The sequence below is a fragment of the Drepanopeziza brunnea genome (assembly GCF_022702325.1).
Source record: "Drepanopeziza brunnea f. sp. 'multigermtubi' strain 214-2 chromosome Unknown ctg19, whole genome shotgun sequence".
NCBI lineage: Eukaryota > Fungi > Ascomycota > Leotiomycetes > Helotiales > Drepanopezizaceae > Drepanopeziza > Drepanopeziza brunnea.
The window spans coordinates 2,936,274-2,962,847 of record NW_027094082.1 but is presented as its reverse complement, the minus strand read 5'-3'; the positions used below and the strand labels follow the sequence as shown (position 1 = coordinate 2,962,847).

Sequence of the window (26,574 nt, the reverse complement as noted above, 5' to 3'; positions counted from 1 at the left end):
GGCTGGGTAGGGTTTGGGTTTGGGTTTGGGTGAGCTTGCAGGTCGGATGTATGTAGTATGTATATATACCCTTGCCCCTGTTGAGGTTGTGATAACGAGCCGTTCTGTCAGCTAGCTTCCTTAGCAGCAAGCTTTTTAGTCGTGCTGCTGCTGCTGTCGCTGCTGTTGTTGTCGCTAGCAGCTTCCACTTCGCCACGGTACTAATATTGCCTATGGCGCGTTGCACATGAAAGCCTATAGCTGAGTTAAGAATCGTAGCGCCTTGCCACTTGCAGCTCTGAGATAGCTTGATGATCAATGAAGCGCTGGTAAAGAGGTGATTCAAGCTTGCATCAAGCATCAGCCTAGAGGAGGTTGCGCTCGTGAGAATGGCAGACGAGGGCGGTGTCTTTCAAATCGTTGTCGGATCACAGAAACGGGGGCTTTCAAAGGCGGAGAGCTTTCAGACGAGGGCTCGCGGTCTTTTACTCTTCCATTCTTCATCCCGTCTTCAGGTCGCTGGTCGTGTGGAGTGCGGCGGTGAGTTGGGGGAGCTCTGAAAGGGGAGTTTGGAAGGTAAGCGCTCGAGGAAGGGGGATAGGTAGGTTGCTCTGGTATGCAGCAGAGTAATCAGGAATTTACTGCTGGCCTGCTGCAGCTATTGCTTGTTCGCAAATATCTTTCTTGTAGAGGTTTGATGGCTTGAGGTTGTGGATCAGACGCGGTTCCACCTACCTCATATCAAAGAGGATCGAGTCGGTTCGCTTAGCTTCACTGTTTAGGTATAAACCCATCTACAGTATAATGTATTGATAAGGTTGGTGTAGGAAGAGTTTGTTGTAGGCGTATACCAGATTGGCATTTACAACTACCAAGTCAGCTTCTACGTTTCCTCGGCTCTCGAGCTCGAGTAACAAGAGCCCGCAGGTTGTTGTTGTTGTTGTTGTTGTTGTTGTTGTTGATATTGTGTTTATTAACGTCAGGCGAGTATCCAAAACGCAATGCTTAGACCTTAAGACCTTCTATAAGGTACGGCGACGTGCTCAATAAAGAAGTTATATATAAAGTATTATCTAATCCAAGTAAAAACCACGTTAAAAAAAAGCTCTCTTTCAAATAACCCCAGGTCTTTAATCAGGCGGTATCGCATAACCTTTGTAACTTTTCGAAGCAATTCAAGTTGGTATAGCGCAATTGTTATCGATTGCGCTTTTTTTTTTTTTAAGAATAAGATAGATCTTAAGAAAGATATATCTTCGTCGGAGGAAAAACTTAAAGAGCAAGTTATAGCGTAAGTAACCTATATCGGTATCGATTGTCGAGATGATTCGAGGCCGGACCGGAATCAGTCAAGTGGCTTTTTCGAAAGCGCAATATCGTAGATCGTCTTAAGCCCTCTTCTATCTCTTTCACCCCGTTCCCTTGTTATCGCAAATCCTCTTGGTATTTTCAATCGGTATGCCCGTCAAGTATAGATCGTAATCGGCGGGGTAATCGAGGTAAGAAAAGAAGGCTCGTTCGGATCCAGGAACAACCTCATCCGTTGTACGCTAGAGCTCGTCCATAGTTCGCGTAAAATTTTAAATCTAAACTTTAACTTTTTACTATTATCGACACCCTTATATGCAATGCATATTCAATCATTACAACTAATAATCTATTTAATAGATTCCGTTAAAGTGATAATTAAATTAATAATACAATTGCTATTTGAAAAACTAATAGTCGGGGTGACTCATTCATTCACTTTTAAATTATGTTCATAATACAAATTTAAGCGACACGAGATTAAGCCTCAACTTCCTCTACTAATACTCATATAGCTTTCCTTTTATTTTCTTTCTACATTTTTAACTATAACAATTACCATAACTACAACAACTACAACCTGCCATAATAAGAATAAATTGTTGAAACTCGAGGGTAGTGTGCTTGTAGTAGACATGGTGGTTGTTCTTGATAAAGGTGGAGATTTACGCGAACTATAGATGAGCTTTAGTGGACCATTGAAGAGCGACCCCTCTGTTCGGATCGCCGGTAAAAGAAAATCTCTTCGAAAAGCTACTTTGATTCAATTTCGGCTCTCCAAACTTTCTTTGCCGCAGGAAAGAAGGCTCAAGGTTCGTAGGGGGCACCTCGTACAGGTAGAGAATCGTAGCCCCTTAAGAGCCCGCAGGTAAACAAGCAGCGCACTACTATATTAAGTCTTCTAAAAAAAAAATTACATCGTAGCTTGCTTAGGTAACTCTTAAATTAAAGCATTATTATATTATTATGTTACATCAAGTCCGGGTCAAATTAAGCAAGAAAATAAGAATATGAATGAACACACAAACATCCATTTATCCATTTCTTGTCAACTAACATCATCTCATCCCATCTCCTTGTCTATCAAAACAAGAACAAAATCACGCAAAACCCAGCTTTCTGCATAAAGTACATTACTTCCCTCTCTCCTTCTCCTTCTAACCACCGTATCTATCCATCCATCTTTACCTCCATCAATATATAGCCCCTATTTCTAATGCTTAAAAAAGAACATCATTCGAGACCCATATGAAATCTAATTATAGCTTCGACGTGAGCTCGAGATTCATCTCGATCTGAAGTTAATCTTAAGCTCGTATTCCTACCCTTGACACCCACTTCGCAATAAATAAAACATGACCTTCAGCATTTTTCTTCTCGGTTCTCTGCGTATGATCGTCGGAAACAGAAGCGGGAAGGAGGGAGGGAAGAACAGGGGGGGGGGGGAGCCCGATTCCGATTTTAATAAAAGGAAAACGGGGTCCAGTAAGAAGATAGGTGGATAGGTGCTTGTTTGTTTGTATTTATATATATGCATGTGAGCGTATATTTATTTATATATATACCTAGATACTACGTAAGCATAGAGATATCATAAACGTAAATGAGAAAGTCAATTCAATAACCCTTTTTTAATCCTCATTCATAGAAGAAAAAAAAACAGCTACTTATCTACCTACTTACGTACCTACTTACCGATTAAGCCCTTTAGAAATCCTTACTAAGCTCCTCCTTCTCCGCAGTCAAGAACATCCCCTTGAGCCAATCTACTACGTAAGAGCCCACTAATCGTCGGCTCGCTTAGGTAGGCCTCCTTACATCCTTTCAGTCCTAGTCAGCGTAAGCGATGCGGATTTCTCCACCTTACTATTTATTTAATTCTGCATACAAAATACTGCGTCCCAGGCGTGAGTACCTACAGTATTACCCCTCGAGGGTAGGGTAGGGTAGGGTAACCAGGGGGTTTAAAGTGGGAACTACACTTTTCGAGGCACCCTCGAGGGGTAATACCTAGGCCTGTACCATGGTACAATTCACGACATCACCTTTTGTACCTTACAACTCAACCGTATCCTAAAAAACGCATCTCTTCAAAGAACCTTCCAAGGATTTTCCCAGTACGAAAGCCCCGCCCAACCAAGTAGTCCACTGCCACCGGATCTCGACTCTGCCGCAGAACAACAACGACTCGCTAACAAGCTCTACTCTAGAGAGAGGAGAGAGATGCTGAGTACCGTATCGTATCGCAGAAGAGCCGATGTGCGCAAAGCTGAGCGCGAGCGTACCGGTACAAGGAGGATCCGAGAACGCTTTACTGCAGGCTCAATTGTTTACGACGACGGTTTCATGCGTACTTCTTCTAATCCCTCGATGCGAAAGCGATTTTCATGATTGCTATGAACAACCTCGCAAGCGTCAAGTTTTGCGGCCTCGTAAGGAAAGTATTGCTCGACCAACTCCTCTTTCAACTTGATCCTTTTTTCTCGGTAGCGATGGTTTGATAATTAGTCGTACAATCGATATTATCAAAAACCATATTTTCAAAGCCAGACTTTTGTTTTCCTTTTCTTAGTGTGAATATCGATAGCGATAGCTTCGATCCTAATAATAATAATAATAATAATAATAATAGTAATAGAGATTCAAACGGTTTTATTGCGGAGGGCAAGAAACGAGTCAAATTCTAGTAAAAAATAATAATCGATAGTCGAATACTTTATCGGGTAAGCCGATTTTAGATTTCTCGGAAAAAAAAAGTATACTCGCAGATTAATCATGCATGTAGATACTTTATAGCTGTAATACTTAGTAATGGCTATAATATATATATATATATATACACGAAAACCCCGCCTCCGCATCCGATCCGCCATCGTCCAGGCCGACCAAGACTCTACCAAAATAAAAAGAATGTACCTACCTATGTAAGGAGGCCTACCTACCTACCTACCTATCTAAGCGAGCCGACGACTAAGTACCATCCTACTTCCATTGTATTTAACTAAAATAAAAAAAACCTACCTACCTTACCACCCCACAACCATCGCACAGCTACCGGTAGTAGTACTAGTAGTACTAGTACCTAGGTTATCCCCCCACCCCCACCCCCACCCCCACCCACCACCCCCCGCCTTTCTCAACCCCTTCACCCTGACCTGACCTGACCTGACCTAAGCGTCAAAAAACCAAGACAAGGTTCCCTTCACCTCTAAGTACTACTACTACCACCTAGGCTTCCCACCCAGCTCAATCTCACCCACCAAACTCAAATGCCAGTAGTACGTATTGATTACCGTACCTAGATCCCCCTTATCTTCCTTCCTGCGGTTCCTACGGAAGATTTAAATCTTAAATCCAATTCGGATATCGGGCGATCAACCAATCAACCAAGCGAGCAAGCAACCAACCTATAAATAAACACCTACACCTACACCTTCAGCTAAACTACGTACGTAGGTACGGTACCAACCCCCCAAACTTTCTTCCCTTCCGGAAAAAGAGAGAGAGAGAGAGAAGATCCGACTTCTCGGATGGATGGGGGGGGGGAGAAAGCCGATCGAGCCGCTCGGCAAGAATGTTTTCCGTGGGCTCGCGCGCGCGCGCGCGGGGGAGAGATTTTTCATCTTGATTTGTTCTTTACTTGTTTTTGTCTTTGGTTGTTTTATATATATATACATATATACACACTCACACGTACATACATACACACTCACACGTACACACACACATATACACACACATACATATAAATAAAAACCCATCAACTTTCCAACTCACCTATTTTTCAATTTTTTCATTTTTTTCATTTTTTTCATTTTTTTCATTTTTTTCATTTTTTCATTTTTTCATTTTTTCATTTTTTTCATTTTTTTCATTTTTTCATTTTTTCATTTTTTCATTTTTTCATTTTTTCATTTTTTCATTTTTTCATTTTTTCATTTTTTCATTTTTTCATTTTTTCATTTTTTCATTTTTTCATTTTTTCATTTTTTCATTTTTTCATTTTTTCATTTTTTCATTTTTTCATTTTTTCATTTTTTCATTTTTTCATTTTTTCATTTTTTCATTTTTTCATTTTTTCATTTTTTCATTTTTTCATTTTTTCATTTTTTCATTTTTTTCATTTTTTTCATTTTTTCATTTTTTCATTTTTTTTTTTCATTTTTCATTTTTCATTTTTCATTTTTCATTTTTTATTTTTCATTTTAAACGAGAGGTGGGAGAGTGCGATGTACCGGTAGATGGGGAGAGATGGGGTAGTTAAGTAGGTAGGTACCGGTAGGTAGTTGATTTACCGGTACTAACGTACGTACTTGGCGATGCTAGCCTTTTGGGTGGGGCTGGGCTTGGAGAAGCTTTGAGAAGAGATACGTAGTAGGTGGGCGTTGGTTGGTTGGTTGGTTGGTTGTTTAAGAGCGAGGTTTAGTGTTTCTTCTTTATGGGGAAGGGAGGAGGAAGGGTAGAGAGAGAAGTGTAAATAAGGAGGCATATATATATATAGCTATATATAAACTTATAATGATAGTGATTATGATGATGATGATGATGATGATAATAATAATAACAATAATAATAATAATAATAATAATAATAGTAATAACAATGATAATAATAATAACAACAACAACAACAATAATAATAATAATAACAAGTCCGACTAACGCACCTCCCAAGTACCACGGTACAGGCCTAAGTATTACCCCTCGAGGGTGGCTTAAAAGTTTAGTTTCCACTTTAAACCCCCTGTTTTCCCTACCCTCGAGGGGTAATACTTACGCCTGCGACGTAGTAACTCCGTGTAATAATATGCCACCACAAACAACCAATCTAAAAACCCAACCCTACAACCCCGCGTACACTCCGCAGGTAGCGCAAGGGTAAGATCTAAAAAAAGGAACATAGCGAGAAGCAGCAGCGTTAATTTTTTCCCCCTCCCTGTGGAAATGATAGTGTGCTAGTTAGTCAGCTGTGTCGTTCCGCAGAGAGGCCGATTCACAACCCGAAAGCAGAAGAGCATTGCGTCGCTCCAGGAGGGGGTCCCGCGGGGAGTTTAGATGTATGTGTATGTGATTATGTGATGGCGAGAGATAGTGTGTTCGTGGTTGCTTGGCAATCGCGCTACTTAAGGGGAGCAGAGGAGGGGAGACCAGGTGATATCAGAGCCGGCTAGTGCAGTGTGATGCGAAGTAGAGAAGAGCGGATCTGGGCAAGGCAGAGTAGAGCGGAAACAAAGAGAAAGACGAGAGACGGAGACAGGAACAGAGACGGAAGGTGGGAGTGAGCATATCATGTAAGTCGAAAATCATACGCAAGAGCGGGAGGGAGCGGGGGAGCCAGGAGTGTGTATTCATTCACACACGGGGGATATGCGGAAAACTGGCCGGTGCAATGCTTGCTTCCCCGCTGGGCTGAGGCTGAGATGGAGGTTAGAGCCGAGACTGGATGAGACTGAGGCTTGGGTTGGAGTGGTGGCTGAGGCTGAGAATGAGACAGGTAGGGAGGTAGGGCAGTAGGCGTGCGTGGGAGGGAGCCGTTCGCTTATGGATAGTATTGTGTGGCGTGGAGCCGAGCGGAGGCTGAAGGGGGAGGAGGGGTAGGCGTACGTGAAAGGGTTGCACGGCATGCAGGTTGAGGAGTGGCCTGATGTCTCCGTGCTGTGGCTGAATCTGGATCTGTGGGTGAGGTTTGTGGCAGTGGTTTGTGGAGCTGGAGCTGGGGCTGGCCTGACTGACTAGCGAAAATTGGAGGTGTGACTCGAGGTCTGGTATGGATATTCAGAAAAGAGGAAGATCAAAGGGAGAAGATGAAAAGAGAAGATTGAAGAAAGAAGACCAAGGAGAGAACAGAAAAGAGGGAAGAGAAAAGAGAGAAGAGAAAGGAGAGGAGAGAAGGGCGAGGAGAGGCAGCTGAAGAGAGGCTTATTCGAGAGGCTTCTCCATGTTGAAGCAGTACTCGACAGCAATCAATCGAGGGCAAAAAAGATATACACCCCTACCTCAATCTTCAATACGGATACGAAGCCCGGCCCAGCCACTGAATCCCAGGATCCCGGACATGCTCTCATCATCATGTCGTCAATCTCCAACCGGCAGGTTCCGAAAACGAAGCGCGGTTAGAGAATAAGAGATCAGGGCCCCAGTATTCTCCGAACTCGCGACAAAAGCACGGTTCGGGGTTCGGGTTCATCCTCTCCTCTCGTCTCGTCTTCCAAGCTCCGGCCAGACACACACAACAGCCGCGTCCGGTCTCGTGTTTGCAGACGAGGGAGAGAAGCGAGGCTTGTTGTGATGTGCAGGACAGCGGACACACTCCGTACAGCGCGTACTGACGCACAGATGTATGATCAAGATTCATATCGGGAACGGAAAAGGAACGCTTACGCCTCTTTCTTCCGGTAGGGCATCTGGGACAGGGCCGGGCCGCGTGAGCAGAGGGAGGGATGGAAGCGAAGCGAAGCGAAGCGCCAGCGATCGCCCGTGGGTTCCCGACGGGTCGGGGCAGGTGTCGTGGGACGTTGGACGGGGACGGGGACTAGGCTTGCCTTTTTGACGTGACACCTAGACACCGAGGTGGGGTGCAAGTTGGATAGGGTGATACGTGGTTGTCCAGGCTCGTTGGCTCGGGCTTCTCGGATGCACGATAGCGAGTAGGAGGCGTTGGACTGACGATGCGGAGAGATGGGTAGAGTACATATGTGGTGCGAAGGCCGAGTGCCGTACGATGGATCGGGGCAAGTCATCGGTACGGCCTTCAGGCGGAGTCGAGGGGGGTGGATGTATGTATGGAGGAGATGGAGAGAGGGATTGGATGTCAGGGTCCTCGAGGACTGAAAGCCGACGAAAGCGAGCTTGTGAGACGAGACGAAACGAAACGAGACGAGAGGAGACGAGGGGAGAGTTCCGGTCGGGGGACTTCGGGCTCTAGGGATGCCCGGAGAGCAGGTAGCAGAGCAGGTCTGAGAGGAAACGTACGGGTCGGATCGTGTTGCTCTCTTCCAGGTGCTTCAGATGATCGGCCGGATCGAAGCGACAATCCATCTTACCCATCATCTCGACCAGCCTCGTACTTCCTCTACTGTACCGGTATCAACACTCGATCTGAGCGTCTGCCCGCTGCCCGCTGCCCCCGCCAAGTGCCGTGGCAAGCAAGCAAGGCCAAGTGAGGGATGCATCGAGGGAGCCATTCGCAATTAGGGCCGAGGAGGCGTTGCACCGCACCAGATGGATGCTTGCTGGGGAGAGTGTCGGGATGCGTGCGTGCTCGCGCCATGCCGTGTCGCCCCAAGTCCCGCTGGGGAATCCAACTCCCGGTCGGGATGAATGTACGTAGTATGAATACCGGTAGACTCTTCTGAGAGTTTGCGAGCGAGATTCGTGAAGCATCGGTCTTGTTTTGCCACTTGCTGGGTGGTAACCTCTGAGGTTGTTCGGACGAGCCGGGAGGCAGAGGGATCCACATACTACGTACCAAGAGTTGAGCGCCAGAAGGGTTTATGCTGTCCGTCGTTGAAGGATGTCGTTGGTGGGTGGGCTTGTGCTTGACGGGGTTGATAGGTACTAATACTACTACTACGTACTTACTACCGTATTGTACGTCGTACTACCGGTACGTACCTACGTACTAGTACTTGTAGTCCTACGTCGTACTACGTCGTACTCCGTCGAGAGACAGCAAGCTTTGCTCCCAGGATGGACCTTCGTTGGGTCTGAAATACCGTTAACTCTAATGATCTGCCATCTCGCTAAATACTGCTTGATGCTTCCCGCCCGGACTCGAAATGCAACTCAATCGACTGATATGCCGCTACTCCAAATCAGGATCCGTAGGGCAACGGGTACCGAGATCACGAAGAATGCAAACACGGCCCATGATGTTTAAGGTTGCGGTTGACATTCCCAGACCCCGGTGAAGAGGAATTCGCCAAATAAGAAGAAGGAGGGAAGGAGGAGAGGAAGCCTGTACTTACTACGTAGTGGTAAGTCGTACAAGTACAGGACGTGTGGTAGCATGCCGACTTAGCCGGAAGCGCCCAAGCACTGACTCATACCGAGTACAAAAGGTACGGAGTAGTAGTAGCACCTCCGACATCAGTTTCGAGGAAGTTTAAAAAAGTAGTCTCAGTACCCGTACCCGTACCCACAGCCCTACCTCCGTACTAAGTACTACGTACTACCAATCCTTCAAATAAACCTTCCCGATTCAAGTGATTCCCCAGCCCTGTCACCCTCTGAATCATTCAAATCCCGTCCCTGGCACAGATCCCGTCCCCTCCCCTCGGGGGGAACTGTGCACTCTGGTACGTAGGTACCTAGTACGGTACTATACTTGGCGGATTTCATTACAGATCCCTGCGCCGTCACTACTGTACTTACTGTACGGATGAACACCTGTCGACACAACAAGGTACGTAGTACCAGGTAGTAGTACGTACCGGTAGTACTTACTGTACAGGGAATGAGGGCTTGGTGCTGCTGGGAATCGGGACCGCCTTTGGGGTTCCATGGTAGCGAGTGCAGGTGCGCGGCGAGAGCTGCTTCCTCCTAGGGACAGACTACCGGTACGTACACTGGTTTCGGTGGCGAGACGGCTCAGAGCCGTCATGTTCCAAGATCAAAGAGGGGGGGGGGGGGGGGGGGGTGTTTGGGTGGGAAGATCCGGAGAGGAATTGAAGAGGAGCACCCACCCACCGACCTGTGCCGAAGGCAGGAGGACTTGTTGAGAGGGTGTTTGTAGTGAGTGAGTGAGTGAGTGGATATTGCGTAGGTCCATCCGCATTCCCGTACATCTGGATTCCGGTACTCGTTCGTCGTCGTGCCAGAAAAAAAGAAAAAAAAAAAGAAGAAAAAAAAAGAGCAAGGTCGACGCGGGGAACGGACAGGACCTGGTACGGTATTAAAAGAACGCGCGACTCTTCCCTGAGCTGATGGGGCGTGTTTGCGATCGCTTCTTCCTTCTTCGAGTTAGATGGCCTGTATCTCGGTAGGTATACGGTAGTAGTGAGTGCATGCATGTCTAGCGAAGCAGCGCCTCTTCCCTCTCGAGCGCCCCCAAGTCCCGGAGCGCCGGCCAAATTTTGAGATACCTACTACTATATACATGTTTTTGCTTCTTTCCTTTGGCACCACGCGCTCTCTGAACGTGGGACAACGTGCGATTATCACCTCTCCATACTCCGTCAGTCGATGATCGGCAGGGGACCGAGACACATGGCGCGCTGAGAATGCTGCTGATTTTTTTTTTAAAAAAAAACAAAAAAAACGCATGGACACCGACCGACACCGACACATGACAGCAGCGACGGGCGATTCTCTTTGGGGGTTGAGATGATCAGTATCGTAGAGTAGGGACTACCTACGTATGTACGTAGTAGTAGTTGTCGTAGGCCTGCGGCCGAGGTTTTAGAGTTGTTGTCGCTGCTGAATCCATCGCTCTCTCCGGGCCGGGGGGGGGGGGGGGGGGGGCATGGGTGTTTGGCCGATACGTAGTACTACTACGTACTTGTACGATTCGCACAGGGCTGGGTGCTGGGTGGTGAGTGGTGGGTGGTGAGTGCTGAGTGCCGAGTGCCGTGTACGTACTGTACGGAGCGGAGCGCTACTCTGCTCCGCTTTGACTCGGCGGGTTAAGCAGGGTCCTTCTAGGCGATACTATCCCCCCCCATGAATAAATGTCGAAAGTATAATTTCGCAAGGAATCTTACCAGGGCTTAAACCAATCAACTTATAAGGATTCAGCTTTGAAAAGTATCTTTGAGCCAGTATTTAGCCTATACAGTGGAGTTGACAGGGCTTTGAGCCATTAAGAAACCACCGCTCTATGATTTATGGGCCTAAACTGGGTCCGACATTTATTCATGGGGGGGGGATAGTAGTCTATTATTCGACGAACCGAGATTTGAATCTGCAAGTTTAAACTTGGCTTGCAGCGGGGGGGAGTGGGGGGGGGAAGGGGGAAGGGGGAAGGGGGAAGGGGGAAGAGGGGGGGAAGGGGGGGAAGGGGGCAGAAGGGGGGAGAGAAGGGGGAGAGAGAGGGGGGGAAGGAAGAAAGAAAGAAAGAGAGAGAGGGGGACGAAAGGTGGACGAGAGGGACGAGAGGGGAAACAGAGACTTGCATGTACAAGTAGCACAAGACAAGAGAGAGACCGAGAGATCGGAGCAGAAGTTCAGAACCCGTGGGCGGTTTCTGGGTGATAGGCTAACGGTCTCGGTCACGTGCTATGTAGTGTCAGACTGATTGACGGACTTTTGACTTTCCCTGACCCATGGCCCACGACGCTGGATTCGTGGCGTCCGTTCGCCTGCCCCTTGTTCCAAAGCCCCGGGGACGGGGGAGACGACCCAAGCTGGGTGATCATCCCGATGCTAATCCAGACAGCGTAAGTACTAGTACGTAGTAGGGACTCCTACCAAGGACCAAGTAGTAGTACTAGTAGTAAGTAGTAGTAGTAGTAGTACGTTCATGGATTGCGGGATTTGACCACACAGTCCCAGCCCCAGCCCCAGTCCCAGTCCCAGTCCCCGTCCCCGTCCCCGTCCCCGTCCCCGTCCCCGTCCCAGTCCCCGTCCCGCTCCCACTCCGCACCGTACGATCGATCTGGAGGATCATATGGAAATCCTCTTGTTCCATCATCTCCCCCGGCGGGAGTGGATGGTGCCTACGGAGACGGGAGACGGGAGACGGAGTACGTAGTTAGTACGTAGTACTTGTAGTACCAAGTACTACTACGTACAGACTCTTTTCTGCATGACATCGGGACCCATGCGTGCTTGATGATGCGGATGCTCAGTTGCGCTGTACTGGTAGGACCACATGTACAAGTACTAGTAGTCTTCTGGCAGCAGCGACGCGTCAAGAGGGCAAGAGCGGATGCCCGTAGACAAAGTCCCCGTCGCTTGTTTAGGTCGCTTTGGGGACTAGCATGGATCAGGGATCCGAAGGCTGTACAGTACAGTAGGTACAGTACAGGACTGTACTGTACTTAGTCCTACTACTACTACTACTAGTACGTACCTACAGTACTTAAGCAAAAGCAGAGGTGGGACGGGCGAGAAGAGTGGAGCCCGCCCGGCCTGGCCACTCACAGCAATCGGATCCCCGCGAGCCCAGCCCGGCTAGATATCCGGCGCATCGCTGATTCGCCGCCAGCAGACCCACTCGCAGCCAGACCCACAACCAGACCCATCGCCAGACCCATCGCCAGACCCATCGCCAGACCCATGAAAGCCCGCGCCGCGCCCCGCCCCTTGGAAATCGTTCAGCCCAACCAGCTACGGCTAGTGCCACCCCACGTCCCGGCTCCGACTGACTGTCTGACTGTCTGACTGTCTGACTGTCTGACTGTCTGACTGTCTGACTGTCTGGCTCTCTGACTTGACTGACCGTGTCTGCCCTGCATGCCATCCGACGTTCGCATCTTTTCCCATCTTTCCAATCTTAACACAACTCTCGACCTTTTCGACCTCGACATCATTAGACTCGAATCGAGTGAGTCGAAGTCAAAGGGCTCGCCTCGACTCGACTCCACTCCACTCCACTCCACTCGACTCGACGTTCCCAAAACTTATCCATCCTTCCACTCTGTCCTCGCCCGTCGTGGGTAAACATCTTCCCGTTCCAGTGATCGATCATCCTCTCACAGCACTCGTCCAGAGACCTGGCTAGCCAACCCGGCCCAACCCAGCGAGCCACCCAGCAATCCAGCAATCCAGCAATCCAGCCTTCCAGGCCACTTCCGCCCGTCTCTTCCGCACCGCACTGCCGTCTCGTCTTGGGAAAGATACCTCCCCATCGCATTATTGGCATCGGAAGTCTGGCCGATCGTCAATCGCGAAACGCCCGCTGCGTCGGCGCTTGGTCATCGCTTCCGGCAAGTTGGTTGTCGGAAACTGGCGTGTATTTTCCACCTCACTCACTACAGCTGTCCCGGCACTCGGGCTGCACGCTCGACCACCAGGAGGCCGGCCAGCATCCCCATCTCGACATTCGAGACCGACGGAAGTTGTCGGAAGTTGTCGGTCAGAGATCTCTCGACTCGGCCAACAATTGTGATCCCACACGATCCGTAGATTAGATACCTGCATCCAGACACCATGGCAGCCGCGGCAGGGAGAATGCCGCCGCTGAGGAAGGATCCAACCATTGCTGCGTGCACGCGTATGACCTCGACCGGCAGGAAGCTCACGTACGAGCTGAAGGTGATCCAACAGCCAGAGCGGGCAAGAGCGTGTGGTTCAGGAGCGAAGTGTAGGTTCCAATCCATCCCCCGAATCTGGCAAGGCAGCTCGCTAATCAATGTCTCCAGCATCGGCCGATAGACGGCCGGTGGACCCGCCACCCGTGGTCGAGCTTCGGATCTACGAGGGAGACGGCATTGGCGACGCGAGGCACGATATCACCTTCGGCTATGGGGCCAACTTCTTCCTCTTCGCGACCCTGGAAGTGGCTCGCCCCATGGCGCATGGCCGTGTGCAGCAAACCTCGGCGCCTCAGGTCCCGGTGCTCACAGGAATGCCCGTCTCGGGAATGGCCTACCTCGATCGACCCAAGGAGGCCGGATATTTCATCTTCCCGGATCTGTCGGTCCGCCATGAGGGACGGTACATACTCAGCTTCAACCTGTACGAAGAGACCAAGGATGCCAAGGACCGTGACGCGGACCCCAAGGGGTCGAAAGGCGAGGCGGACCCTTCATTTGACTGGCGCTTGGAAATCAAGTCGGATATGTTCACCGTTTTCAGTGCAAAGAAGTTCCCGGGTCTCGCCGAGAGTACTTCGCTGAGCCGGACCGTGGCCGAGCAGGGGTGCCGAGTGCGGATTCGTCGCGATGTTCGCATGCGACGCCGGGATGATAAGGGTGGTAACAACGATGGTGAGTCTCAAGATGACGAGTACGCTCGTACTGCGCGGACTGCTCGTGCGGCCGAGCAGGAGGCGTTTGCCCGGTCGAGGTCCAACAGCATGGAAGGCCGGCAACCCATTGCACCATACCACGACGCCCCGCGGTCCAGATCTCACTCGCCTGCGGACCCCCAAGCGATCCGTCCTGCCGGTGGCTACCTAGGCGGATTCGATCATCATCAGAACGGGGCGAGTCAATTCGCAGCTCCGGCGCCCCATCCCGCGCCCCCTCCACCGCCGCCCCAACATCCAGCATACCCTCCCCAACCGGCGTACCATCAACAAGGTCCCCTCCAGCACGATCCGCGCTACCCTGCCCATCACCCCCCGCCAGGCCAGCATTACGGGTACGAGCGAAATCCCTCAGCACCGACTTACGGCGCGGAGCCGTACCGAGACCGAGAGATGGTGGAACAGCCAGGGTTCAGGAGAGCATCCGAAGCCAGCCAGCCCCACTACCCGCCAGCACCGTATCCTCAGCCAAGTGCTCACTATCACGGGATCGATTCATTCCAGAGTCGTCCTCCGTCTCGCGCATACGCGCCTCCGACGCCGAGCCCGGCCATTACTCGCTTACCACCCCTGAGAAATCTGAACGAGAAGCCCGACGGTTTCCACGCGTCTCCCGCACCACTCTCAGCTCTGAATCATTTCTCGCAACCTCCGCCGAGCCCCCGTTCCGACCGGCTACCTTCATACAGCCTATACCCTCCTCCACCTGTCCCTCTCGTGCCAGCTATTGCGGCCTCTCCTGCCCCAGCGGAGCCCCTACACGCGGGCTCAAAGCGTTCGTATGATTCTACCTTCAGCTCCTCCGCCATCACGCAACCGCTGCACAACGGTATGCGTCCAGGAAGCTCCCACGGGGAAGCTGCGTTCGATGACGACGACGACGAGGAGGACGAGGAGATGAACCGGCCCAAGATGACCTACAAACGTGCCGACGGGTCCGACTTCATCCGCTCACTGCCTTCTCAGGACTAGGCGTGGTCTTTCTTTTGCATTTGAATTTTGGTCCCTTCGGCGTTGGAGCTTGTGCAGCTTGCCTGTTCTATACCTCATGACGCTCTACGGTGGGGATACGACAGCTCAACATCTCCTCGAGCATCGAAAACTCCCCTGCTCCTTGCCCCCCCCCCCCCCCTCTCGCCATCAACTTAACGACTGTTTCTTTCTCCCAGGCCAACGATCCACGACTTTGCACAAACTACAATGAAATATCTACCTTTCGTGTCGTACGAATTACGATCCTCTCTTCCTTCTCCTTGAACTAAAAGACAAATTGTCTGCTTCTTGTTTGCCTCAAGATTGGGTGGATAGCGCTCTGCACGCACCGTGCTCTCTTTTTCCATTTGTTTCAAATTTCTTTTGTCTGTGGGCATGGGGCTGGGCTGGAAATGGGACTGGGACTGAGACGGGCGGATGTTGGACTAGGGAGGCGAGGCTAGAGGGGGAAGGGACGGACATTCTGTAATGTAGGGGGTGTTGTGGTCTTGTGCCGGTCGATGGGAAAAAGGAGGAGATTTGAAAATCTTCCTCATCGACGGATAAGCAGTATAAGTTCCGCCGAGTATGACCTCACCTGAATGTATCGACTTGAGAAGAACTCGAGATGGGGGAAGTCTGGCCAGGAAAACTCTACACCTATCCCCACAATATCAGGGCCATGCCATTTTATTTTTTTTATTCCTGTGACGTTTAGCTGACTGGCCTGCCGGCTGACTGGCCGAGCATCTCTCTCTCTCTCCCTCTCTCCCTCTCTCCCCCTCTTCTCTCTCCCTGTCTGTGTGTGTACCTGTGTGCGTGCTTGTTATCGTAGCGACACGAGGCGCCCCGAGGCAGGTACGCCGGTACCGACACCGCGACGAGGCGCCATACGAATCGGAGATGAAAGTCTCGGTCGGTCGGTGGCTGCGCCGTGCGACGACAATTTCAGGACGGTATATCCATCCCACCATGGAGCTGGATCCGCAATCACGATTCTTGGGTTTGGGGTATCCTGCTTGCTCCTGCTTCTGCTCCTGCTTCTGCTTCTGCTTCTGGCTCTGCTTCTGGCTCTGCTTCTGGCTCTGGCTCTGGCTCTGGCTCTGGCTCTGGCTCTGGCTCTGCTTCTGGCTCTGGCTCTGATGCCGCGTCGGAGATGGGAAGAATTTTCCTCCTGCGGGTAGTATACGGAGTGGGGGTGAGGGTTGCGGAGAGAGAGAGAGGGGGGGGGGGGGGGGGGGGGGGCTTTGATGGTTGGTGTGGTATGGTATGCATTTGTTTCTGTTGTGCGATTGGTGATGGGGGTTTTGGTCTTTGATGGGGTTTTCTATGTGTGGGCGGTTTTTTATTTTTTTTTATTTTTATTGTTTTGGAGAGGGAGGGGGAGAAGACTGAGAATCTCGACACTATATTTCCGTAGAAGTACATCCATCTCTGTAGATGTGACAAGTCGTAGTGTACTTGAAAGGGGCTTATACGTAAGGTAGTAAATGCATGTTTTGAATTCGGAAACTTTGGAGTATTTGCTAGCTGGTATGATGTTCTAAGGCATTCTCGGAGATGGATCTATTATTTCTATCAGGATGTTAGATCTGTGCAGTGAGTACAGTCCGTACAGTGAGTGTACCTACTTCGATGGTTGACGTTGTTGATGTTCCAAAATAGGGAGCCCCGATTAAAGTTTAGCGTGGATCCACAGCTAGGCCCCGTTGCCGTGGATATGAAAACCACAAATAGCTTGTTCGTGCGAGTTGCGAGCATGGACGATGCACCCTTCAGGAGGTTCGTTCAGCTCCGCCAATCTCCACATTGATTCATGAAGAGCTGATTCGTTCACCGCTTCTTGTTCATGCAATCCATCTGCACTCTGTTCTCTCGTTTTCCCCTCGCCAGTCGGAGGGCAGAAAGGGGAGGAAGAGGATCGCGGCCCGAAGAAATCGCGGTCCGGCCGAAGTAAACAAAGAAAACATCACAATCCTGACAACCACGACGACCTACGACCCACGGTACACGGACTCGACACAGACACCCACAACAGAAGGAGCCACGGATGAAAACCCATCGCTGAGTTATTTCCGGCAAGATGGCGTCCCGATACCAGGTAGGTCCGCCTCGATGGTTCCTTCCCCCGCCCTTACGCTTCGTGGGATGCGTCTGGCATGCAATCCGGCGTGATCTTTTCTGTCAACATGGGAGATCGACGTGGAGGCTGATCGTGGAAACCACAGGCTCGAGTTCGATCCCGAGATCGAGGTGAACGACACCCGTCCGACTACTCTACGCATTCGCAACCTCAGTCCCAGTCGAATTCTGGCAACTCAACCCCCGTCCCGGGCACCAAGCGCTTGTTCAGCAACCGCGATTCTCGACAGCCCAACGATCAACAACAACGAGAGACCACCGCGCAGGATGGAGCAGAGGGCGAGGGAGAATACCCTTCGGAAAAGAGACACCGCAGCGCTGACTGGCCTCTCGTCAGCGCCAGCCCAAATGGTGGCCTCACTCCCCGCCCAGCCAGACAACATCGCAAGAAATCTCCACCCTCTGGCCGCCGTGCCCGCGCCCCTATCCCCCCCTCAAAGTTTGTCGAAGGTAGCATGAACGATCGTGTTAGCCAAGTTCCACCTGTACCATATCTCGGCCCCGCGGAGGAGGAGCTGTTATCTCAACACAGTGATGCTGGATGCGGAGAGGGCATCCGTGGTCGGAATACGGCTCGAGGTCGATTTATGCACCATACTCATTCATCGATTTCGGCATCCTCGAACGTATCCGACGCTTCGCGGTCCTCAAGCCTATTCCGCTTTGGCAAAACCATTGCTGCGAGCTTCAACCCTACCAACTGGAAGTTCTGGACGAAGGAGGAGCAGGCTGCGGATGACGAGGAAGCGGCCCAGCGCAGAGTCTTGCAGGAGAGACAGATGAAGGCGGAGAAGATATACCAGCAGCTGAAGGAGAGCGGACATTTCAGGGACTCTGCGTATGGACCAAGAGCGTTTCCCCCTCCCTCAGCGGAGAAGAGAGGCTCGGCTGCGAAACACGACTCGGGGATCGAGTTTGGAGATGTCGACTATTCGAGTGCGCGAAGCAGTACATCGATTGATGAGAAGAGAAAGGAAGGAGTCTGTGTGCAACCTCCACGCGTGGACCTTCCACCCAAAGAGTTTACCCCAATGCCAAATTACACTGCATCCCTGGCGACACCGAACACATCGACACCCGGTGGCAAGTCGATGTTCAACTTCAAGAAACCCTCCCTCTCGAACCTGAAGAAAGCCAGCTTGACCAATATCAAGAGTGCGTTCACGGGTGAGAGCACGAGTACTGCGAATGTCGGTCTGGGCATTGGTGAACAACATCAGGCCCGCAGAATAGCCTCGAGAAAAGACTTGCAGAAGCAGCAGAAGCTGGTGAAGCGTGTTAGCAATTTGGAGGAGAGGCTCAAGCAGGCGAGACAGCAGCTTGCGGAGGCTCTGCAAGACCCTGTGCCGGATGATACGAATGTGGCTCACGTTTCGCTCGCCAAGCGTTCTTCTCAGGGTTCGTTTGATTCTCAGACAACCTCTAGGCTTTCTAGGGCCATATTTGTGCCGGGTGCTATGCCGAGCTTGCCTTCTGAGAGATTGTTGGCCGGGTTCGTAAGCTCCGAAGTGGAAGACGACGAGGACGACGAGCACGAGGAGACGGGTAATGGGATTGGACAGGCCGTTACAACGGATTATGAGATGGGCGATACTCGTCAGGTATTTTCATCTGCCATCAACGAGAAGGTAGAAGCTGGCCAGTACACATCACACGTCGGAGATAACCGAGAGACTCGAGCCATACATGGCACGGAAGATCTGGGAACAGCTCAGGAAAATCCGAGTGTCACTGGCTACTGCGACACGCTCCAAAGCGCCGACGGGACTACTGCAACAAAGCCAGCGTCCTCTACCATGGAAGTCGAGGATACCACACCAAAACCTGTGCAACCCGCCGGGGGCCGCTCTAACAAGCGAAAGTCCAAATCTGAAGATGACGACTTCATCCCTCTTGAACCCTCGGACTCGGAGGACATCGACGACGTAGAATCAGACATCATCTCCGAAGTCTCGTCGATTTCCAGACCTGCTCAGAAACCCACCAGCTCTACCACTAACCCGAGAGGCACCGGCCCTACCATCACCCTGACCTACCCCAAGAAGATACAGAAGACTGTGCCAGGCTCAAAGACTTCTTCGGTTTCTGTACCTACTAAGAAAGCTCCCCACGATGCTGTACACCCAGGACCTGAATCTTCGCTCAAGTCTAAGCCCAGAGGCTCAGAGGATATACCACCACCGACTCGTACAGCCCCTGCTCCACCTACTCGAACCGCCCCTGCTCCACCAGATAAGCAGGCCTTGGGACGAAGCCCGTCAAAGAAACCAGTCTACAGCCCCCACCCATCCAGCCGTGTCTACCAGAGTACCAAACCCGTCGCGGTTCCATCGACTGGTCGCCAACAATCCGCATCCCCACCCCCTTCGTCGGCTTCTTTCACCGGTCCAGGCCTTTTCTACACCAAGCCATCCCAAAACGTGCCTGGCCACCCGAGGACTCTCAATGCTCCAAACCTTCCCAAGGCAACAGCCCCCAAGGTATCTCGCCAGCAAGGTCCCGAGGTTCAGGAGAAGACAATCAACGGTATACCACCATTGCCGCCAATGCCAAAGTCTGTGAGACTGGCTAGCGGGGAGATTATCAACACTGCAGAGCACATTGCCCCTCGCAAGCCTCAGAAGAATCGATCGAAGCCACCTTCTGCTCACATGAAGTACAGTGCTGATGGACCTGCTGAGATCAAGAGTGAAGAGCGTGAGGCGCACAAGGGTATGAGCAACAGTTCTAGCAAGAGGAGTTTTGATTGGCCTGATGATTGTTTTTAAACATTCATCTTGCTTCTTATTTACTACTGCTATCTGGCTATCTAGGAGCGATGGGTTGGAGAGAGCTGAGCCAGAATCATAGAAAGTTGAGCCAGAATGATCGGATGGTTAACACGAGAGATGAGAAACGAGATGTTTGATCTTGTAACGACCTTTACGATTTTCTTTTTCACGCCTTGCATACGATAAGATACAAATTGCTACCCCTGCTCGGATTGCCAGCATGCAGGCTCCTGATTGGACACTCTCCAGGCGGAAAAGTGGCAAGAAAAGCATGCCCATCATGCTATCGACGAGAATGAACAACACGATCTTTCACGAACCAGCACATGCAACACGAATACTGGACTACGACCAACGGCGATGGAGGGAATGTTTTGCCATGCGAAGTACTTTGCAGCTTCCCTCCTGATTTGCGTGCTTTTTTTCCCCCCAGCATTTGCGAGCGAGATGAGCGTTTGGTGCATTGATGGTCACTGGGCTGGGCTGGAGTTTGGGTCTTTTCCTACTACCTTTCTTTACGAACAGACCGACTATTGTTTATTGCTGTACGGAGGGGCGGGAGAAGATCGAGGCTATCTCTGATGGGTGGATGCATGCTTCCTGGTAACACGTACGCAACCAGATAGCTTGAGTCCTGGTTCCTCTGTACATAAGCGAGGATCAGAGAATCGAGATACATCGCCCTTCAGATTCTGGCTCACAGGACTTCTAATTCTGGGTGTTCTCTACAGGTCTTCAATTATTCGGAAGCCAGCCAGTGCTTCGCTGTTGGATCTCGAACTGCCACCTTCGGTTCAGTAATTTTGACCGAAGTGCACGTTTAGTTCAGGCTATGGTCTATTTCTTTCGACGCCTAATTGGGCCTCAGCCTCCTGTCACCTATCTGTCTGGCCTCAGCTTTCTTTCAAGCAACTCATCTTTCAGCGCAACAGCGCGTGCTTGCTCAACCCCCCAACTCCTCCAACTCCAATCCCCCAGATCGCCATGCCATCCAAGTCCTTACTTTTTCTCACTAGCACCAGCACCAGCACCAGCACCAGTACCAGCAAACTCCTTCCTCATCGCCCCTCTCACAATCTCCCCACACAGCTTCGCCGTCGGATTCGCCGCCACGGCCAACGCCTTCGCCACCTCACTCCCGCAGCGCCCGCCCAGCACGAAGTCGCTGCTCGCCGCCTCCTCGAACTCGACCGGCCCCCACCGGCTCTCCCTCCTGCCCGCCGGGATCCTCAACTCGGCGCGGTCCGGGGGGGTAGCAGCAGCAGCAGACAGCGCCTTCGCGGTGAAGTGGTACAGGGCGCCGCGCTGCGTGTAGGCCTGCGCGAGCGTCCTGGCTGCCTGCGGCGACAGCGGCGTGGCGGGCGTCCGCGGGGCGAGGAGGGCGATGGCCGTGTCGAGGTCGGAGAGGACCGTTGCCGAGGCTGAGAGTAAGGTGGCTTCGGAGGGGGCGGGGTCCAGCGCGGGTGGCGAGGCCGCCGCTCTGCGGTCGGCCGGCGGCGGGGTTCCTGGTGCTGAGAGGCAGGAGGGCGAGGGCGAGGGCGAGGCGGAAGCGGAGAAGGAGCGCACGAGGAGGAGGTTTCCGTAGAGGCGACGTAGCGCCTGGGCCCGGTTGTTGCGCGCGCTCGCGTAGTTGGGGTGGGTGGCGATGAGGGCGCCGAGATGGCGGACGCTTGCTCGGTACTGCTGCAGCGGGGAGTCTGGGTCTGGGGATGCGGGCTCGAGCCCGGCGATCTGGAGCTCTGCCTGCTGGAGCGAGGAGAGGATGGTGTGCTCGCGGGTCGTGAGCTGGCTGTAGAGGCTGGGGTCGGGGATGTTGGGGTCCCGGGCGAGGCTGTCGTCCAGGAGGAGGCGGGGTGGTGAGCTGGCTTCCGGATCCTTGATCTTCTCGAGGATGGAGAGGTCGTGAGGTGTGAGTGGTTGGGAGGCCATTGTCGGTTGGCGATGGTCGATTGTTGACTTTCAATGTGATGCATGGGACGGGGCCGAGACGGCCTTTTTATCACCACGGTCACAGATACATACCCATATCCTACCACCGTCGTCCCTCGGGACAAAATGACGTGTCGCTCTCCACCTCCCTCCTCCTTTCCATTGCGGCTTTTGTTTCCTACCTATCTACCTACGGTTTGAAGTGCTTGAGGTCGGTGGGTAAAGTCGTCGAGTCGCCGGTTTCAGCCCTGTGCCTGAGCCGCTGGCTGCCAAGCCCATCCCCCATTTCCGCGCTCGCTAAAGCCGAGCCGATCCCAGCCGCGCGCGCCCCCGAGGAGTCAACTAGGAAGCTACCATGCATGGGCCGGGAATCACAAGGCATAGATAAGGTATATAGGGAAAGTATAGATAAGATAGGTAGGTCACCACGTCTTAACTCCCGGCATTCATTGTAAGAGCCGTGGATGTTAAAAAGGCAGGCCCCTTCTCCTCCTCCTTACCCTCCTCCTCCTTTGTTACATACAAATTATTAGGTGTCCATCATCGAGACCTGCTCTTCTCGGCTTCCAAGTGTTACGCGTCCCCTTCACGACGGTTTCAGCCCAGTCTGTTTGACGTTTCTGATCCGCCAGAGAGAGCTGCCAAATTAAACAAGGAAAAAAACAGAAAAAAAAAAAAAGAGGAAGGAAAGACAAAGAAAAGAAAAAACCATGGCTCCGTCCGCCGTCTCTCCCATCATATCATCGGCTTCTCTGTCTTTCCCGACATCCGATCACACGCCTGGAGCGGTAGATGGCACGCCCAACTTCCATGGCTACGATCACATCACTTGTAGGTTTCCTAGGACCCGGATCTTATACCATGCCCACACTTTCACGTAAAATACTGTATCTGCAGCAAGCAAATCCTCACGTCATGGGTGGGTACCTAATAATCAATCGACCACTAACTCCTCATCAGGGTACGTGGGCAATGCCAAGCAAGCAGCCTCATACTACACTACCCGTCTGGGTTTTTACACCGTAGCCTACAAAGGCCTCGAGACGGGTAGCCGCTACATTGCCTCCCACGTCGTCGCCAATGGCAATATCAGGTTCGTGCTTACGTCACCCATAAAATCCTACACCTGCCTCGACGAGGATGAGCCCATCTCTTCAGAAGAACGGACGCTACTAAAGGAGATCTACGCACATCTGGAGAAGCACGGCGACGCCGTCAAAGACGTGGCGTTTGAGGTGGACAACGTGGAAGCTGTGTATAACCAGGCCGTCTCGCAAGGTGCCGTCTCGGTCCGCCAACCGCAAACAGTTGGAGACGAGGACGGATCTGTGACAGCGGCTGTGATCCGTACATACGGCGACACAACACACACTCTCATCTCGCGGGACTCGTATCATGGCGTCTTCCTGCCAGGCTACAAAGCCATCCCGGCATCCAAGGTCGAAGACCCCTTGCAGAAGCTCCTCCCGCGAGTGAGTCTCGAGGCAATCGATCACTGCGTCGGCAACCAGGACTGGGGACAGATGGAAGCCGCCTGCGCTTACTACGAGCGCTGTCTCTCCTTCCACCGCTTCTGGTCGGTTGACGATTCGCAAATCTCCACCGAGTTCTCGGCGCTCAGCTCGATCGTGATGGCGTCCCCGAATAACGTCGTCAAGATGCCCATCAACGAGCCCGCGCCGGGCAAGAGGAAGTCCCAGATTGAAGAGTACGTCGACTTCTACGGCGGGGCGGGCGTGCAGCATATTGCTCTCCGCACCACCAACATCATCGCCGCCGTCTCCAACCTGCGAGCCCGCGGCGTGGAGTTCATCAGCGTGCCAGAGACGTACTACGAGACGATGCGGCTCCGTCTGAAGGGCAGTCAGCGGAGCTGGAAGCTCAAGGAGGACTTTGACGCGATCCAGAAATTGAATATCCTGATCGACTTTGATGAGGGCGGGTACCTGCTGCAGCTCTTTACAAAGCCGCTGATGGACCGGCCGACGGTGTTCATTGAGATTATCCAGAGGGAGGAGTTTGATGGCTTCGGAGCCGGGAACTTCAAGAGTCTATTTGAGGCTATTGAGAGGGAGCAGGCTGAGAGGGGGAACTTGTGATGTTGCGGAAGTGTTGAAGGCGAGAGGCGGGAAAGGGGGAAGGGAAGGGAAGGGGAGTGGGGGGAGCGGGGTTGATTGTATTGTTGAGCGTTGGGGGAAATGAGGTGCTTCTGATTGCTTTTGCATAGCGCGGATGGATGGAGTACGCATATGGTGTGCGCTTGAAGCGGCTGGCCCGTGTTGATAGCAGCTTGCAATGAATTGAATGAAACGTGGCGTTGCTTGCAGTTCTTCTCCGCAGCAGTGATGAACCAGACCGAATATCGTTATCTCTCTATAGCAACCTGACTTATGGTGCAGTTCTCTTTGAAGAGAGGGGCGGTGGGGAGTTATAGCCCAGTTTGCCTACCGCCAGCTTCAATTTCTCCCCTCGGCAGGAGAGAATGTGGAAAATTGACCATGGTCTTCTTTCCCACTCATTCCTTATACCGTCGTATCAGCAGCAAGGTATACGTACGTACAGATAGGTAGAGTTCTTCAATCGCTTCGTGGAGCAGATATGACCAAGGAAGGAAGAGCCTGGCTGGCCAGTCACTCCACTCACTATCCTAGCTAGCCACCACGTACGCAGGACAAGCACGGGAAGAAAAGAGGCGAGGCCCCAATGCACAAGACGTGGAGAGTGCTCTACTGAAAAAAAGAAAAAAGAAAGAAAAAAGAAAAAAAGCAATAGGATGCGGCATTTGCAGGGCTACGAGATGTACCGAGATCCCGTGGTCCGAGGAGGGGGAATTACGACGATCTCGTCGGCCAGAACAGCGAGAAAAGTGAAACTGGTACCATTGAGGAATGACCAATACGTAGAAGTAAAGTAAAGGTCGGGGTAATCGAGATGGACAGACGGGGGCACATGTGAGTAACAGAATCGTGGTATGTCCTCTTAAAGATTGAGGGATTGCGAAATATAGGTACCTAGATACTCCATCAAGGCCGAGCTAAGCGAGAAGGCAATGCACTGGGCGGTTATGTACATCCGACCTCTTAAGTATCTTTTCCATGATGGGTAGGTTACGTATTTTTGTGCCAAGTTGAATTTGAGGAGTAGGTATGGCCGAGATATTCGTGCCGTCTGGCTTCTTAGCCTTGCAGCAACCGCTTCTTGTTTTTTTGTTTTGTTAGCTAATAGATCCCTTTGATACCAACAAGTCGTTTGTCGTGACTAAGCCCGTCCAAGCAGTAAAAATGGTCATTTAGTAGAGAAGAAGTCAACACCTCTATTTGGCCTTGTTAAGACAAGCCTTGTAATACCTAGCTACGTAGTAGTACGTGAGGACAGACTGTAGTCCTCTTTGCTTTGACTTTAAGAGAGGAGGGGTAGAATGGCTACCGAGACGAGTCTGTAGGCAAAAAAAGCAAATCGAGCTCATCCTGGGCAGATAGGTCAAGGTCTGCGATGCCGAACGGCATGAAAGCGCCGAGGCTCTTGCTAGTCGATATCTGGACGATCGCTTACATCGGATAGGCGCAATTTGTTCAATGGAGTAAGGGGAGATCGAAGTAGGGGGAGTACCGGTATGATATTCCGACCCATCCCAGGGCTCCAGATCGGAATGCTCCTTGTACAGGGCTAGAAGAAAGCTGAGATTGTAAAGAAGTTGAATGATAAGGCTTCGCCATCGTGAAACACTTACACTTCCAGGCGAGAGACCAGGTCGTTTGTGGGTGCGGGCTGACAGCAGCCATCATAGAGAGCGAGAACAGATTGCCGAAAAACTGCGGAGCTTGCTTTCCGGGCCTCGTCCATGGTTTGTGGAGCTACAAAAGAAGGAAAGAAAGAGGGGTACGAGAGTAAAGTCCGTGATCATTTCGCGTGGATGATCGAAAGCAGCGTGCCAGTCCCCATGCTTCTTTTCTCCACGAGGGCGCTGTGAATAACCAGCATATCGAGATGGAGAGTCAATGCTAACTGACGTTTTCCCCGACGCTCAGTTCGCGGGCTTTGCCGTGGCAAACTGGGGATATTACGACTGTAATGCAGCTTGTACGGAACAGGTAGGGAGGTTACCGGCTGCTGATTGCAAGGGTCCATATGCAAAGACACGCCTCACCATGTGTTCTGTTCGCGTTGAGTTGAGTTGAGTTGACTCGAGTTGAAATGCTGTGCATCGATCGATGGCAACGGGAGGTGCGAGATTTGCTGGCAGCCACGCGCCGACGAGGATGGCCAGCGGCAAGAAGCCGTGGATAGGAGAAAGATCTGGACGGTTGTTTGAGATGGCGCCGGGCTGGGCTGGAAAGTTGGAGTAAGGTGGTTGATTGAGTGATTGATTGATTTGATTGATTTGATTGATTTGATTGATTTGATTGATGGGTGTCGGTACGGGAAACGGAGTGGCCGAACGAGTGAAACTTGAGAGAGATGGGCACAGGGCAAGGCGGCGCTTGCTGAGCGAATCATTGCCGCCTCAGGCTACCAAGGCTACCAAGGCTACTAAGGCTACTAAGGCTACTAAGGCTACTAAGGC

General features: G+C 51.6%; 4 protein-coding genes across 4 annotated transcripts; 3 read left to right on the top strand and 1 right to left on the bottom strand.

The window, feature by feature from the left end:
• Positions 1-13,376: 13,376 nt before the first annotated feature.
• L3040_009513 (uncharacterized protein) lies at positions 13,377-15,168 on the top strand (the record flags this gene model as incomplete). Its single annotated transcript, XM_066155990.1, has 2 exons — positions 13,377-13,530; positions 13,589-15,168. 2 exons carry the CDS (start codon positions 13,377-13,379, stop codon positions 15,166-15,168), a joined length of 1,734 nt encoding a protein of 577 aa, XP_066010260.1.
• Positions 15,169-17,251: 2,083 nt separating this feature from the next.
• L3040_009512 (uncharacterized protein) lies at positions 17,252-20,078 on the top strand (the record flags this gene model as incomplete). The annotated part of the gene is made up of 2 exons (XM_066155989.1): positions 17,252-17,269; positions 17,397-20,078. The coding sequence occupies 2 exons, from the start codon at positions 17,252-17,254 to the stop codon at positions 20,076-20,078; spliced, it is 2,700 nt and encodes an 899-aa protein (XP_066010259.1).
• Positions 20,079-21,080: 1,002 nt separating this feature from the next.
• L3040_009511 (uncharacterized protein) lies at positions 21,081-22,010 on the bottom strand (the record flags this gene model as incomplete). Its single annotated transcript, XM_007293375.1, has 1 exon — positions 21,081-22,010. One exon carries the CDS (start codon positions 22,008-22,010, stop codon positions 21,081-21,083), a length of 930 nt encoding a protein of 309 aa, XP_007293437.1.
• Positions 22,011-22,720: 710 nt separating this feature from the next.
• On the top strand, positions 22,721-24,109 carry L3040_009510 (uncharacterized protein; the record flags this gene model as incomplete). Its single annotated transcript, XM_007293376.1, has 2 exons — positions 22,721-22,841; positions 22,971-24,109. The coding sequence occupies 2 exons, from the start codon at positions 22,721-22,723 to the stop codon at positions 24,107-24,109; spliced, it is 1,260 nt and encodes a 419-aa protein (XP_007293438.1).
• Between the last annotated feature and the right edge of the window lie 2,465 nt (positions 24,110-26,574).